The 18,075-nt window shown below is 38.1% G+C and overlaps 1 protein-coding gene across 5 annotated transcripts in view; it reads right to left on the bottom strand.

The window, feature by feature from the left end:
* The window catches only part of TP63 (tumor protein p63), a gene marked incomplete at both ends in the record, with an annotated part of 242,353 nt that overhangs the window by 203,822 nt on the left and 20,456 nt on the right, over positions 1-18,075 (bottom strand). For 4 of the 5 annotated variants that reach the window (XM_081234845.1, XM_081234848.1, XM_081234852.1 and 1 more), the window contains one exon: positions 5,351-5,412. The exons of the other annotated variant lie outside the window; for it this stretch is intronic. In XM_081234845.1, coding sequence (XP_081090971.1) covers positions 5,351-5,412 — 62 coding nt within the window. Of the gene's footprint in view, positions 1-5,350; positions 5,413-18,075 lie in introns of those variants that run through there. 5 annotated transcript variants of the gene reach the window in all.

Here is an 18,075-nt window from a genome sequence, read left to right as displayed (position 1 = left end):
TCCTTGGCTCCTGATCCTCTTCTATGTTCAAAATCTGTTGAGTCTTTTCTCACCTCACATCACGTTTATTCTTTCTCTACCTCCCACTTCGACTTAAGGACTTTTGCGATTACATTGAGTTCCACATGGATAGTCCAAGATAATCTACCTATTTTAAGGTCGGCTGATTAGCAGCTTTAATTCCATCTACAACCTAATACACCTTTGCTGTGTAAGTTAACATATTCACAGGTTTGGGGCATTAGGATGTGGCTACCTCTGGAGGCCATTATTTTGCTTACCACACCTGCTGCAGTGGATCAGCTATGTAATGTGTTGAATAACACTTTGTTAATCATAAAGTTCTATACAGATCTAATAAAATGTTATTATCTGCGGTAGAAGTAGCACTGAACAAGGAAGAGACTTGAATTCTAGACATGGTTCTGCTACTATTTTTTGTGTGTGATTTTGGACAAATCACTTAACCTCTCTAAGGTTTTAGATTTCTCAATTCTAAAGCAGAAGAATTGGGACAAGTCAAGATCATGTCAAGACTCATCATCATCTTTGTGCTTAATTTGAAGATGATATAGAGCAAAATGGAACTTAAGGTATGCCTCCATGAGGACACAATTGTCGCTGGGAAGGAATCTCCAGTTCACTGTTGTGCCATACCCACAAGAGTAGAGCTGAGCAATATCCTAAGGGGATGCATTTCAGACTTTGGTTGGGTTAATATTTAATTCTCAATGTCTTAGCTGTGAACAGTTGGCCAGAAGTTGTTATCCCTACTTACCTCATGAAGAAACTTTGATTTAGATAGCTTAAGTGATTTTATGAAGGTCACATAATCAATGAGTGGTGGAGTTAAGACTATTGGATAATAGTCTTTTGACAAGTCCTATGTGCCCTCAGCTGACACACTTCCCTGCCTCTCTGCTATTTAAATGCACTCACAACTCAGGAGCGGTATACAGAATTATAATACATCATACTTTTGGCTAACTACAGTGTGTCATAAAGGTCTTTTGACATGTATTCTTGTGAAAATTATAAGGGTTGGAGGCAGATTTTTCTTGACTACAACTGATGGCTACATTAGTCCCTGCTGATAAACTGTACCTTTGTATTTCTTTATGAACCAGCTCTTCCTGTCCTCTGCCTTGCTTCATTTCAAGTACTGACATAACAACCTACACAGACGGCAGCATGTCAGCTCATTCCTTTCAGTCAGACAAAGAAACTTAGTGATTCTGGCGCTAGCTAGAATTAATGGATTAGCCTTGTTAAAAACTGGCCTGCTCATTGAAATGGATGGATACATCCTTAATTGGCATCAGCAATTATATTATTAAATGTTATATCAATTTTCAAAGTTTTTCATGTGCACATAAACAACACTATGGACACTTTTTTATGTGTTTTTCTACTGGGTATGATCCTGGGAGGAAAAAGAGCATTTGAAAAAAGAGCAGTTGAAGATAGTTTAATAAAGGAACTATTGATCAACGGAGAAGAGAGATATGGTATGGCTTTTTGGAGTTAGCAGTGGCTAGAAATGGTTACCACTCCTATGCTAGAAGGAAAAGGAGAGGAGAGAGCAGTTACTCAAACTCAAGACGTCCGGAACTGTGGTAAGAGCCCCTACAGGACCTGCAGCCTTTAGTAGAAAACCTAGCAGAACAGCAGGGAAACATATACCCCCAATTCACTCTCCTCCTGCCCTTCGATCTCCTGCTAGAGGTGCCCACTGGTTGAACCCAAGAGGAAACCAGAGGAGAAAGGAACTGTCAATGCAATCTTCATAAGTCAGCTTCCTGGGATTCAGAACAAGAAGGATGTAGGGTGGATGTGGAGAAGCAAGTGGAAGACACTCAACACAGAACTATATCTGTCTTTATGCGATTGCATTTGACAAATAAAATGATCCTCCATTGTAAGTTCACTGTCACCCACTCCCCTCCTCCTCCTTTTGGGATATATTTAGAAAATACAGTTAATAAAGTTGACCTTTAAGCTAGTAAAGCACAAAATTCACAATCAATATATAATTTACACAGGAAATATTTCTTACTCATCCATACAGTACGTTAACAGTTCAAGCTTTTGAGTAGAGGGTGACCGAAAAAAATAACTCAAAATCATTTTACAAGTGGTTCAAAGAGTAATATGTTTTACTTTCTCTTATTTTTAGTCCTCAGCTATCACAGTGTTTCAAAATTTAATCTGGATTCCTTTTTATCATTTTAACTGGTTTATTTTCAAAATGATATTTGGAGGAATTTAATCTGTCTTTTAGAATTACTTTGTTAAATATATTTATGTTAAAAACTAGGTGGCAATTCTAAAAACTAAAGGGTGCAAGAAGACCCAAATTATAACCCAAACCATAAATTAACAAAAGTTTAACTTGTAAAATGCTAAATTTTAGATTCATTTTGAATATTTACTAACAAAAGGTAAACAGAACTCACTGTATATGATTTTAACTTATAAGGAAACTGTATCTTACCCTTTGGCTCTTATTTATTGATTTTGCATAATTTCATCTATTTTTGTTAAAATTAAGTTAGCAATAAAATGACAAAACTTGTGATTTGTCCACCTTCTCTTCTCTTGTAATGGTCAATAGCATCAAAAGGGAAATCTAAGCTCCATAGCTTAAGTACTGTTTGAATTTTCAGAAAAGTTTTTGTAAAGACTAGAGTAAATTAGCATCCACATCAGAGCACAATTAAATACATGTGTCAAAATGTTCAGGTGCAAAGGAAAAAATAACAGAGGGTGAAATCTCAATTTTAACTGAGAGGATGATTACCATCATACTTTGAAATGTATATTAAAATTGGCTTTTAGGGAATGACATTAACATTCAGCAGTAAATGATAATAGCAGCTCTCATTTATTCTATTTTTTGATAAAAAGAAATTTATGTATTAAGGTAGCTTAGAGTTAAAAATAACAAGAAATCCTGTTCTTTCCTTTTTTGAAAATTCTCTTTTATAACTTCTTTCTAAAGACAAGGTCAGGAAAAAGACAAATTTAACTATGTAGATGACTATGATTATGGAATGATTAAATTTGGTCTTACTTAAAATAGATTTTGTAAACTGAGAACTTCAAGGGTTGTCTGTTTAGAAAAACCAGCTCAAACGCATTCACTCCTTAGGCATCAAAGAGAATATTGTTTGATTCTTGCTTTGACAGTATATAGTATTATAGATTTCTTATAGTGATATCCCACTTATTCATTCATTCATTTATTCAATAAGTAGTCTAGACAGAAAAATGGTAATAATTCAATCCTTGAAATATCTGACAAAGCCGTTAAAATATATGAGGCAAATATATCTTATTAAATATATAAGTACTATAAAGTTAAATAAATAAACATTACAACTATATCTTACTCATTTTTGTATTTCCAGTGCCTTGCACAGAGTAGATGCTCAGCGACAAATATTTTTCTTTTGTTTACTTGCGGACTAAGTTTTTATTACAAATGGAAAGTACATAATCTTGCCTAAAACAATTTATTTGGCAAATAAATATTCCCTGACCACCCTGCACCACCATCTCACAGCTCCCCAACATGCCCCCCCTTCCCCAAAAGTGACACTCACCATGATTAAAGTTCAGGGATTCAGCAAAATTTAAAATATTTTTAAAGTACTATTATTATTTAAAATTTTACAATCTGACAAAAACTGAGGTGATATTTGCTCCATGAATTAGCCGGTTTCTGGGACACTCCGAAAAGCAATTTCCTCATGTATTTATAGTTACAGGCTTCCCTCATCAATCACTAGAAATACCTCTGGACAGAGGTGTACATGATTGACATACGGGTTGCTAGTCAATAGAAAAAAATTCTTCTAAAGCTGAGATAGATCCGTGTACCTACTTTAAAAAAGATGTCATCAAGGGAAGTGTTATACAGCAAATGTTTCATTACAATTATCCTCTTAGAAATATCATTTCAAAGATTTTATTGAAGTAGAATATTTTGAGGCTGGAAAAAATTTTGAGAACTAGAAAATCTTTAGTGTTTTGCTTTTTATCCACCCACTCCCCAACTCCAACGAAATCTTATGTAAGAACGTGAACTCCGGAGCCATTCATTTTTGCTACTATTGTTCATGGCACACAGCAAGGCAGGAATCAAATCACCATTCACATTTCCCGTTTCAACCTGGAGGACCACACATTTGCTTCCTCTCTCTCTTTCCTTTTTCTTCCTTTCTTTTCTTACTTTGTCAACCATTCCATTTACATTTTTCTCTTACTTTTCCTCTTCTGCTGTCTCACACAGCCCACCAAAAATCTCACAGGAAAAGAAGCTATGTCTACATAGTCCACATTAATGTTTACAAGGTGACAAATCTTATTAATGAAAAAAGATCACACAGTTTCCTTAACTGCCTGAGCAATGTGACCGTGAGTCCTGGCCAGAGAGCCCACTGGACTGCTGGGATGAAGCTCTAATAGGCACCATGGTGAATGACAAGTTAACCCCTTTGGAACCACACCGTTTTCAGCAATCAGAGGACCTCCTTCATTAGTCTCAGAAAGTAAAGTATGAAATTCCAACATCAAATCTCATGCTGTTAAATTAACAACATCACACTGCTACATATGACTTGAATATCTCCCATAACTTTATGACTGGAAAAACACTGTTCAGATTTCATTTACCAGTTTAAAAATAGCAAACTCTAATTTGAAACACACACACACATACACACACACACACACATTGTGCATGCTCACTAATATTTCCTCTTAGTACTAGGCAAACGTTCCTTCCTATAAACAGAAATAAAATTGAGTATAATTGTTAAGTTTTAAAAGTCAGATTTGTCAAAAGATGATGTTTGTTATGAAACAAATCAAGAAGAAAATATGTCACAGAGCCAAAATGACAAACCACAATCTGTTTGGTATAACAATGGCTATTTTTCTATTTTTAAAGTATAAATCAAAATTATTCTGTGTTTCTTTTGACTTGAAGATCATCCACAGACTATTCTATTCCTGTCCAATGAAATGTCTTCTTCTTGGGTTGGTGAGTGCTGATCTAGGCAAATAACAGATTTTAAACATCTTAAAATGGTGTGACCATTTTTTAAGAAGCCATGGGAAGATGGTCTACAAACTTTGTTACTTTATACATCCAGATAGGAACTAAAAAAGAAAACTAGAAGAGATGCCCACAGACCACTTTAAGTCCACAGAAAGTGCAAAATAATATCACTGTGCTCATAAACAAAGAGAGGCTGCTGTTTGTACACAGCAGAAACACTCATCATACACAAGGCACTCCACTCCAATTAAGTTTTGATAGAAGTTATGTCACATTTAAACTCACCGCTGGATGTAAGGGTCGGGACAGTACTGTAGGGTGGCACACCGTGAAGTTTCAAAATTCATTTCCTTCAACTCTCTTTGATATCAACAAATGGAGAACAGTATTATAACATATACACATATACCTGTGTATACATAGATATAAAGCCAGAAGGCTAAAAGCAATAGGGTCAAATGCTATCAGACATAGAAGTGTAGACACTTCCCCCCCTTCACACACATTTGCAAAGAGGCGGAGCATTTCTTGATTTGAGCCAATGAGATTCATCAAGGGACTAAAACATCAGAAACAGTCGAATCTTACCAGCTGGGCATCCTCTCTAAAGTTGTTCTTCCCCCTCTACCACGGCTTTAGAGTCCTTGTCGTATAGTGGCCACACTTGTTGGCAACTTGGAGTCATCTCTGAACTTCTGGTCTCTCTGGTGATTGGATGCTGGCATGAATGGCATCAGAGTTTAATTTCAGCAGCCTGGACTTTCACAACAGAACAAGAGCTAATGAGTGTCCACCCTGCTCCAGCTAATTAATGTTTTCTTGTCTCTGCATACTGATTTGATTTGAGGGCTTCTGTAACTGCTTCTGGAACTAAATATCTCACAGAGCTGCTTAGGAAGTTGTTTTGTTTTTTTTCTTCATCTCCACCTCCACCCCCCCCTTCCCCCCACCCTTCATTCTCCCTTTCAGCCAACCGCCTGTTGTGGTCACAATCTCAAATAGCAAAGACAGGGAAATTCCTTGATTATATTTAACCTAGAACTCACTCTTCGTCTCAACTAAAAGAGATACCCATTCACATCCCCTTAGCTTTGCTTTCCCTAATTAAAAAATAATAATAACCTTTACTGAGTTTTTCAAATATCCTACCTCAAACACACACACATAATTTTCTTAAAGTAATATTAAAATGGAAAATAATGCACTATTTTCAAGCTTACAAAATTATTTCAAATTGCCTGTTACTGAAAACATTCGAGTTCTTTCCATCTCTCTCAGTCTCTCCCACTCTCTTATTTATGTCATTGTTTTTGCTGGTTTTGGTTTTGCTTTGGCTCGAGCTACTTTGGAGTAAAACCGTTAACTTGTTCATATATCCAAAAATTAATATAATATCAAAAAATCTACATAGAGAATAATTCACTTCCTTTCTGAATACAGGCTGTAAACCTATCATGGTTTTGTGGATTTGGATATTGAATGAAATAAGTTTCAGAAGCTAAATTAAAATAGACTCTAACAGAAAAAAACAAAAACAGCGTGCCCAAGTGTCACTAACATGGCAAGTTCATAACCTCCTTTCACCCCCAACCATAGGTTACCTGTAAACTGGTGACATCAGAAATTGTCAATGTTGTAAGATAATCTAAAGACATTTCCAGAGCAGTTTGACATCTCCTTTTGTGAAATTTTGGTTCAAAATATGTTTCATAAAAATATTTTATTTGTTGCTTCAGCCAGGATAGAAGGGAGAAGCTATTTAAAACTCGACATTCTCTTCCTTACTTAGCCTGAGAGTGTCTAACATCTGTGAATTGTGAAATTCACAAATATGCCGGCCTGAGCCCCAGCCAATTCAAACAGCTTGTTCTACAAAATGGGAAATTTGAGGGAAGGTCATTTTACTAATTAATTATAGATTTGTTAATTGGAGTTAAAGTGTTTGGCTTTATTCCCTGCTATTAGCAAATACAGATGACCGGAGTATATAGAGTTCTTAAATTAAAAATACTCAATTTCCTTTGAGCATGGCCAAGTCCCATCAAGTGCCTGGCCTTTCCCATTTATAAAATGAGAGGTGAAATAATGATCTCTAATGCAGTGCTTCTCAAATGTTGATGCACCTGCGAGTCACCTGGAAACTTTGTTAATGCAGATTCTAGTTCAGTAGGTCTGGGGTGAGGCCTGAGACTCTGCATTTCTCACAAGCTCCCAGCTGCTGCTTGTGCTGCGGGTTCTTGCATCACACTTTGAGTAGCAAGACCTAGTGCTCTTTTCAGGCCCGCTTTTTATATACTTCTAGGAAATAAGCAGCGCTCTTCCAAATATTTTAACTTATCAACAGAGGCTCTAGGCTCCCAGAGGAATTATTAATTTGCAAACATTCTTAGTATGCTTTTAATTTCAAAAGTTTTATAGCCTAATTTATAAAAAAGACCATTTAAAATGTATGCCCTGACATCAATAGCTGTTATTTTTTTAAATCCTAAAATTATTAGGTAAGAGAGACAGATACCAAATGGTAAAAAATTATGTAAATAATTATGAAACATACTGGTTCCTACTGCATTGTGAAAATAAATGCAGAGAGCTACCCTGACCAAGGGCAAAAGGCAAACTCTCCAGGATTCAACAGCACACCCATGGCACACAACCATCCAGAACCTGGGAAAATAAGTGACAATTATACTATAATTACCATAATTGCCACTTACATTTATATTACAACCCTCTTCAACCAGGGGGGCTCAGGTTACTATACAAATGCATAAATTATTTCTTTGCTGTGCAAGGTAGATGCTTTTCCAACACCTTAAGTCTTTTAGGTAGAGATTGTAATAGAATAAGTTACGCATTAGGCTGGGAGAAGGTAATTGCCTTTCTGACCATGACCTACATCTTTGAATGATGTTGTTTGTGAAGATTTTTGATTTGTAGGGAGAGGAGAAAGTAAAGAGCTTAGGGAAACAGTAACATTGAGGGCCTGGAACTCTGGACACATTGTAAGATAAAAGTACACTTTTTCCTTTCAGCGCCTAGCAGCCAAGTATGTGCACTTTGCTAAACTCGGGTATTCAAAACACAAACCCTTCTCATTTATATCCATGTGAATTACTTCTTAACTGCTTTCCTTTATGCACTCTATCCACTGGGTGACATACTTTTTTGTTTTGTCCCCCACCTTGGATCATATTTTGTCTTCCATCCAGAATGTTTTTAAACCCCATATGCATATATCTCACAAATACTTCAAAGAACAGGAAGCCTTTCTCATCCCTCTAGGTAAAAGGAAGCTACCCTACCTCTAATGCCTTAAATCATGATATTTTCATTTGTGAAAGGGCACCTGCTACTTTCTTCCTGGATTTGAGCTATTTTTGCATAAGACCCACCTCCTGTACTGGACCGTGAACAACTTGAGGGTGGGTTTGCTGTCTGATTCATCTCTGTATCTCCAGGGACTAGCAAAATACGGTCTAGTGGACAAATAACATGTTTATATCTTTGCAAAAACACATCTAGGGGCTTCCCTCGTGGCGCAGTGGTTGAGAGTCCACCTGCCGATGCAGGGGATGCGGGTTCGTGCTCCGGTCCGGGAGGATCCCACATGCCGCAGAGCGGCTGGGTCTGTGAGCCATGGCCGCTGAGCCTGCACGTCCGGAGCCTGTGCTCTGCAAAGGGAGAGGCCACAACAGTGAGAGACCTGCGTACCGCAAAACAAACAAACAAACAAACAAAAACACATCTAATAATTATTATAAGTGGTTAAAAAAGAACTTCCATGAAACACTTGACTTTTTAGAATCAACTTTACTGAGGTATAATTTACATACAATGAAATTCACTAATTCTACCATTCCATTTGAGAAATTTTGACATATTATATACCATGTAGTCTTTACCACAAAGAAGACATAGAATATTTCATTACCCCCCAAATCCCCTCATTTCCATTACCTTAAAAGCTCCCCTTTGTGGTTAATCTTTCTTCACCACTGACCCTAAACAATCACTCTCTTGGTTTTTTTGTCATTATGTATCAGACGTATGTTTTCTAGAACAACATTATCCAATCGACCTTTCTGGGAAGAAGGAAATAGTCTATACTTGTACTGTCTGACATGGTAGCCACTAGCCACATATAGCTAATGCGACTGAGAAACTGCATTTTAATTTTTATTTATTTTAATCAACTTGTATTTAAAAAGCCACATGTGGCTAGTGGCTACCATGCTGGACTTCACAATGCTAGAATGTCACATAAATGGAGGCACATGGCATGTATTCTGTGTCTAGTAGGTTCTTTCATTCAACATATTGTTTTTGAGATACATCCATATAGTTATGTATGTCAGTAACTGGTTCTTTTTTACGGCTGTGGAACATGTGGATTGCTCCTTTTTTTTCCTTATTAAGAACAAATTCTGGTCTCATATCCTCAATGATGGCCCAAAGCAGAAGTCCAATAGACTTTTTAAGATCTCAATGATGACTCATTCCATTGAGTCCCTTAATGATGTGGAATAGTTCATTCCTTCCAAGGCTGCTGTAGCTCTAGAGAAGGCAGCAGATGTAGAGAGAAACTGACTAACCTGTGTTTGGTTTGGGCTCTGGTCCCAACTTCCTCCCTAACTTTAGGCAAGCAGCCTACTGTCTTTGGGCCTTACATTTTTTTTTTTTTTTTTTTTTTGCGGTACGCGGGCCTCTCACTGTTGTGTCCTCTCCCGTTGTGGAGCACAGGTCCTGGACGCGCAGGCTCAGTGGCCATGGCTCACAGGCCCAGCCACTCTGCGGCATGTGGGATCCTCCCAGACCGGGGCACGAACCTGCATCCCCTTCAGCGGCAGGCAGACTCTCAACCACTGTGCCACCAGGGAAGCCCCGGGCCTTACATTCTTGATCTTTAAGAGGAAGGATGTACCAGTGAGGATTCTTTTGTTATTAGCAATGAAAACTAACTCCTGCTAAGTAAAACTAAAAATATAAAAATAGATTAAAATATGAAAATTCACAGACTGGAAGAGAAAGTTGAAAAACAAGATTTGGGAAAAGGCTGGAACCAGAATAGCTTCAGGGATCTAAGTAACAAGAATGAATAGAGTCATTTCATAGTGCCACCATAGCAATAAGTCAGACCCAACAGGTTTTTGTTTTTTTTGTTTTTTTTAACTTGAGTCACTTACCTTAAGATTCAAATTCCCAGAAGGAAGATGCTATGTTAGGCCAGGAGAAATCTGAATGCCTTGATTGATAGCCCTACCAAGACTGGGGCAAAGAGGGTTTCTGAAAGAAAATAGAGGTTCTATTAAGCGAGGAAAGGGCAATAGGTTCAGGGCAACAGAAAACAACAGATGCCACCACGAGGGGCTTAAAGTGGATGATCTCTCACATTCCTTAGAGCTCTGGCTGTCTGTGGCTGTGTGACTGAAGAAGCTGAATTTCTTGTCAGGGTAACTGGACCTCAGGTCCTCTCTTCTCCAAGTCTTCCTGACCTGCCCCTCTTTTATAATATGGGGATGAGGAGAGAACTTTCTAGCATAAGAGGTGGTGAAATAAATTCATCGAGTGTCACCCAAATCAAAGGGACTGAAGAGTTTGATGATTTTTAGTTTTAAAACACTTTTCTGGACATAACTTCAATTCAACTCCACAATCTCTGTTTCATAGAAGTAGAAACCAGGTTCTGTTTTGGGGGGGATCCTACCAACCCTCCCAGCTTTATGCTCTATGAATCTAATATTTGCTGACGTAGGACATTTAGTAGGAATAAAGCTGGGCCAAGAATTTAAATGTACTGGATTAGGGTCAAATGCTTTTTTATATCAATGAAAAAGCAAGTGCATTGCAAGCTTAGCCATGTGCTTCTTCTAATTTGACCTCCATCTTCTTACAGGTCACCGGAATTCATCAAATAGAAAAAGAGTGCATAAAGCTAATGTCTCAGAGTCTACTGAGGAGAAAGAAGATGCTTTAGAGAAGTGTCTGAGGAAAGGGACACTTTTCTAATCAGAGGGCATACAAGGAAACACAGAGGCCAATTGGGGAGGGAGGAGGTTGGCAGTGTCCCTAACAGACAAACCCGATACCCTCCAAGTCACACCCAGTGTTCCAGAGCAATGTGGGTGGGCTTCTTTTCCAGACATCCCTGAACAGCTGTATGGGGGCTGCCCCTGACTCCCACCCCTCCTTTGCTCAGTGCCCACGTGAGAGAGAGATAAATAAGGAGACACAGGAATTCCTTATTTGGCACTTTGCATTTTTTTTTTCCTGAACCATTTGTCAGATGCAGATATGATGCACCTTGACTCTAAGTGTCTTGGTGCAATTTTCTAAAATGAGACAATCTCTTATATGATCACAGTTCAGTTAAAAAATGAGGAAATTAACGTTGATAAAGTGCGATTACTTTCTCTACATACCTTATTCAGATTTTGCCAATTGTCACAATGATGTTTTTTATAGCAACAGAAAATTCTGGATCCTACATTGCATTCCATTGTTCTGTTTCTTTAGTCTTTAATAATCAGGAACAGTTCCTCAGTCATTGTGCTTCATGACAGATTTTTTTTTTTAGTTGAAGTATAGTTGATTTGCAATGTTGTGTTCATTTCTGGTGTATAGTAAAGTGATTCAGTTATATATATATACACATATATATGAAGAAGAATATATATGTATATTTTCATATTCTTTTCCATTATGGTTTATTACAGGAGATTGAATATAGTTCCCTGTGCTACACAGTAGGACCTTGTTCTTTTTTTTTAATAAATGTATTTATTTTTTCATTTATTTATTTGTTTATTTATTTATTTATTTTAGGCTGCATTGGGTCTTCGTTGCTGCACACGAACTTTCTCTAGTTGCCGCGAGCAGGGGCTACTCTTTGTTGCGGTGCATGGGCTTCTCATTGCAGTGGCTTCCCTTGTTGGGGAGCATGGGCTCTAGGCTGTGGGCTTCAGTAGTTGTGGCACGCGGGCTCAGTAGTTGTGGCGCACAGGCTTAGTTGCTCCGCGGCATGTAGGATCTTCCCAGACCAGAGATTGAAAACATGTCCCCTGCTTTGGCAGGTAGATTCTTAACCACTGCATGACCAGGGAAGTCCCAGGGCCTTGTTCTTTATCCATCCTATATAGAATAATTTGCATCTGCTAGTCCCAAACCCCCAATCCAACCCTCTCTTGCCTCCCACCCTTCCCTGGCAAACACAAGTCTTTACGGCATGACAGATATTTTTGAAGCATGCAGGCCAGTTATTTTGTAGAATGTAACTTAGTTTAGGTTTGACTGATGTTTCCTCATGATTGGATTGAGTTATCTACTTTTGGCAGAAACATCTGTGATACTGTGATATTGTGTACATCTCAGTGCATCATATCAGGAATTGCTCAGTTTTTAAGGCCCATTGAAGGGTTTTCTCCAAGCCTCATCTCAGGCACAGATTTACTGTGAACCTAAGAAAGTTTGAATGTCAGGACCTCTTACTTACATAGATAGTCCCTTCTAAGGTTCTAGGAAATATCTTAGTAATATGTATACATGGCCATTATGTTTCTGTAAAATATACAAATGTGAGATATTTTAAATACAATCTTCTAATATTACCATCTCTTTCTACTCCAATTCCCCCTTTATCACCATTCATCTCACATAGAGTGTTGATAGAGAGGCCGTGGGATTTCTAAGATCCAGGCAAGGGCAAGTTGAATAGAGGATACTTTTAGTTTGGGTTGGGGGAATACATTAATATGGTCTGTAGCTGGGTTTGTGTAGAGTTAAAGTATTGCTACTCATCCTGGTATAGGAATGGCTTCCACGTATATACTCCTGCCCATGACACTAGGCATGGTGTCACTGAAGACCCAGGCTGGAGGACACATCAAAATATGGATATCCCCAACAATAACTGCCATGGAAAATGTGTGACTAGTGGAGGAGAGTTGAAACTGCACAGAGACTGAAACTTCTCTGTGGAAAGTTTTCCTCCTTTTATCAGGCATACAAACTTGTAAGCAGAAGGATCAATATCAAAACCAGGTTTTCCCTGTCTAGTATTCAGCATATACAATTATAAATGCACCATACATTATTTGGTCTTTTATGATGAGAGTTACATTAAATAGTATTTATCCTTATACTGTGTGTGTTTGTAGGAACACAAATGTCTGGCAGTGCTGTAAACAGCAAGTGTGTCTGTTAATTCTTATATTGGGGCTGCAGAAGATAAGGCTGAATATATGATGTTAAGATTCTGTCCAACCCTGAGAGTCCATGACTATAAACTTGTAGGCTCGGGTGTTCCCTGGTGGTCCAGTGGTCAGGACTCGGTGCTTTCACTGCCCTGCAGTGGCCCAGGTTTAATCCTTGGTCGAGGAACTAAACTCCCACAAGCCTTGTGGCTTGTAGGCTACATTTACAGACAGTCCATCTATCTATCATCTATGTATCTATTTATCTATCTATCTGTCTATCCATCTACATGAAATCACTTTGTTCCAGAGTGATTTGAGGTAGCTTATAAAATACACAGAGGGAGATTTAAAAATACATATGCAGGGTAACCAGGGGCTGAGAGGAGGAAATGAGGAGTTGTTGTTTAATGGGTACAGTTTCAGTTTTGCAAGATGAAAAACTTCAGGAGAGTCATTGCACAACAATGTGAATATACCTAATGCTGTTGAACTGTACACTTAAAAATGGTTATGCTGGTAAATTTTATGTTATGTGGTTTTTACCACAATTAAAAAGTTTAAAAAATTAAATATGTAGGTAAATGATAAAATCAATAACCAGTATAAACATCAAGAGAAAGAAAAATAGGAGGAAACCAAGGACAATATTTGTCCACAAAATGTATTACATGATGTTCTACACTTGTGCTAAAGGGCCATTTATTTTTCTGTGAACTTCTAAGCAACCAATTACTTATATGAATTTTTTTATCCACAATAATTGCTTAGACTCTTGTTACACACAGCACATCATAGGTACAAAATATATATTTGTTAAAAGAATGAGGGAAAAAGATAATATGTAAAATAAATTGACCTTCAGCTTCTAGACTCTGAATCTAATGCATTTGTTTGATTGCTTATTACAAATAAATGACAAGGGATGATATTGTAATGAGACCTGAATTTCTAGAGGTTTCCAGTATAATTCTCTCGCAAGACTCTATGGTACTTACTCACTGATTTGATGTTTGGTTAATAGATTCAACATGCATATACCTTAAGGGCTTCCTCTGTGTGCCTGTCAGCGTGCTGGGAGCTGTGGGCATAAAGTAGATCACTAAGATCAAGTCTCTGGCCTCCAGTAGAGTTGAGAACGATCTTCTTTGCCATTTTGCATCTTAAGCTTCACAGATTAAAAAAAATAAGACTTTTGCAGAACTGTGTCCCTGAGTTGCCGATGACCAACTTCCTCACTGAGGTATGTGGTGCCTGATTAAATTGATGAGATAAGAATATGTTTACTAGAATTCATGAAATGTGTGTAGGTGGGAGAGGATAGAATGTAGCATTCTTATTTACTTTCCTGAGGTTTGAGCCCAAGGGAGACAGCTGTGGCTGAACCTTCCCTCAGACACACATTCAAAAATCTGTGCCTTATTTTTTGAATTCTGATTATCAGGAAACCACAAAAGCCATCCTTTGTGGAAGGAGGAGGAGTGGGTATGAACCAAGAAAAAAAAGATCCAATCTGTATATACTAGTGACTACCAAAAACTATGGTGTGATGATTTCCTAAACGACCGGCTGCTTTTCTGGTATGTAGCTTCGTGAGATATACTGTTTTCCAATGGAGCACAGCTCCCAACAGAGGAACTAGGAGACATTTAATAAATGCCTTTTTTTTTTTAAATAAGCTATACTCAAAGTTAAAAAGGAATTTAGAGATCATTTGCTTCGAAAAACACCCCAGCAAATTACTTAAAAATAACGAGCATGTGCATAGTGATTTAAATTTTACAGAACACTTTCATAGAAGTTATCTCATCAGTCTCCCAAATGTCATGTAGATGTATTAATACTAGGACAAGTGGTGTCATTTCCTCCATTGTATGCATGAGGAAGCTAAGACTCAGGCAGCTTAAGAAACAAACTCATAGTCACACAATCACATAAACATCTGTGTCAGTGGACCCAGCTTCACTTACTCCCAGACATTAGTCCATTTATTCAATAAAATAACATGAATTAAATGCCTATGGTATGCCTTGTATTGTGCAGGACTCTGGGAAAATAAAGGTAAATATAAACTGTATCTTCTTTCCTTACAGCAACTCTACAAATCCAAATTTTTATAGTGTTTGGCATTTATTAAATATTTCATGTCCATTATCTATCTATTAATAGATAACCAATACAAACTCTAGGAATTAGACAAGTTAGGTCTTATTATCTCTAGATAGTTAGTGACTCTGCGTTCATCACTCAGCCAGGTAGTGGTAGAATCATGACTGGAACTCAGGTAAACCTGTTTGCCTGAAAATATCACCATACTTTTGACAGCCCACTCCCCTGCCAAAAGATCCAGAATGCATTGTGTATATTTTTATGTCTTGGAGGGCTATGCATGGTCTCTAGCACATGTCTTTTGGTGACTTTTTCCTGGGCCAGTCAGCCTGTGATAACATAAGCACCACAAATGCCAACTCGTAAAGGAAGGCTTGAGTTCATGACGAGCACCCACATTTGGGCTGGGAGTCAAGAATGTTAACTCTGCTTATTTTGAAATCTGGGTTGTGCACACTGTTTAAGCATGTGGGAGTGGATGCACTGATCAAATGCTTCTGTGGGATGGGAGTGATTCTCAGGGCATCCTTACAGGGGAATCCACATGGGATGACCCTTGAATGGGTCTTGTTTACAGAAACATCTCTGTGCCAAGTTTCTAAGGAGTAAATTTAAAGCACAACCTTGGAGGAATAACATCAATCTGAAAACACAACTGCTCTTGGCTGCCTTTGGGTAGGTAACATATTGTTCTGCCACTCAGCCACTGATCCATTTAGACCATCTGGATCCCTACTCAGTATCACTTATGTTATACTTCTGAAGAGAGTAAATAATTTTCCCCATGGGCCTGAATGATCATTTTTGTTAGAATAATGATTGTGAGACATATATTTTCAAAGTAAAAATTATCTTTCTTTTTCAGATTGTGAGATCCTGACTATACACTCATAAAGAGAAATATGTGGAGAGAGGAAAGAGAGAGAGAGCCACAAGATATAGTGATGATATTTATACAGAGATATATGTATGTCTATATGTATAATATACAGATATATGTGTATGTGTATATTTACAAATATTACCTATAATATGTGTATAGACTTATATATGTATACTTATATACATATCTAATATATTTCTAATAAATATATATTACTATATATACACAATAATTATAGACAGAGAGAGTATTTATTAGACTACATTCTCCTCTAATTTGCTTATTTTCCTCCTAATAATCAAGACAAAATATCAAGGCAAAATTATTTAAAAAGTAAATTTTAAAAGCCCTTTAATGGAAGAAATAAAACAATGTAGGCAATGTATTCTCATGGTGCGGAAAAATTTATATGGACACTATCACAAAGGCAAAGCAAGGAAAGGAAGTTAATAAACTCTTAACAGTTATTATTTCTGAGCGTATGGGGTTATGGAGTGAAGAAAATATTTTCTTGCTGATACCTTTTTGTAGTTTTCAAATTTTGTACAGTGAAAATACTACATTTTGATACTCAAAAGGATAAAATAAAAACCCACCATAAATAACCATTAAAAATACCTTCCTTGGCTTCCCTGGTGGCGCAGTGGTTGAGAGTCCGCCTGCCGATGCAGCGGACGTGGGTTTGTGCCCCGGTCCGGGAAGATCCCACATGCCACGGAGCGACTGGGCTCGTGAGCCATGGCCGCTGAGCCTGTGCGTCCGGAGCCTGTGCTCCGCAACGGGAGAGGCCGCACAGTGAGAGGCCCGCGTACCGCAAAAAAAAAAAAAAAAAAAAAAATACCTTCCTGTAGAATTTGTCTCTGGAAGGTGTGCACAATAAGAGGATGACACAAATTATGCCAGGATGAATGGGTGTCAAAGAATGAGTCTCAATTTCCTGATGGATTTGTTTCTATTTGGAGAATTTCTACTAAGAAATGGGAAATAAATGCTCACCCTGATTTGAAATATGCTTAGAAGTGTGGCATTCAAGGTTGAACGGAACTCAGAGAGTTTACGTGGGTTGGCGGATGAGGGTGGAATTGTGTGGCCCAGGGTCACCAGATCAGGGTGCAGTGTTTCACAATGAGTTCTGCCCATTGCCAACCACTGGCTCAAGAGGGGGAAAAAAAGGCTTTTATGATACATTTGTGATGCGAATGTGGCGGCCGTGGAAATACACAGCTCAGCTTTTCTAATGCGGAGCACATCACGGACTGACAGCCACAGCTGGTGTCCCTTCCATCCTTATTGCTTTCTCACTGAGGCCATTGTACATCCAGGCTCCTCCCAGCCAAGCACTGAACCGAGTGGGGCTACCAAACCAGGACCATTCTGGCAACACATGGGACACCTCCAATGTGATTTTGAGTCAATAATACTTCATTGGCCTGACTAAACTTTGGTCTGAAACACTTTCTGCTGAATTCTCCTAATTTGCTCCTCTTCTTGGTTTTTCAGAGAGAGTTTTTATCACCCTCTGACATAACCCCCCTTATTCTGATTTCTTCTTCTTTATCCTCCAAAGACATTCTTCCTAGTACATCTTTTGCACATCTGATTCCATTTTGGGGTCTGTTTCTCAGAGAACACAAAGTGATAAAAGTGGTCCTGAAAGTGGTCCAAGAATGAAGATAGAAGTTGAATATTTAGGACTGACTCATTCTCTACATGTCAAGCAAATAGAATGGCATCCAGAGCTATGTGGAGTGTGGATTGTTTCTGCTCCAAGATGGAGGCCCTATTGCTATAGATTTCACCAATGTTGACCTGGGAAAACACCCACTGTA

This window comes from Mesoplodon bidens (genome assembly GCF_964165515.1).
Source record: "Mesoplodon bidens genome assembly, chromosome: 5".
Taxonomy (NCBI): Eukaryota; Metazoa; Chordata; class Mammalia; order Artiodactyla; family Ziphiidae; genus Mesoplodon; species Mesoplodon bidens.
The sequence above is the reverse complement of the archived record's forward strand: the minus strand, read 5'-3'. Positions and strand labels throughout refer to the sequence as shown.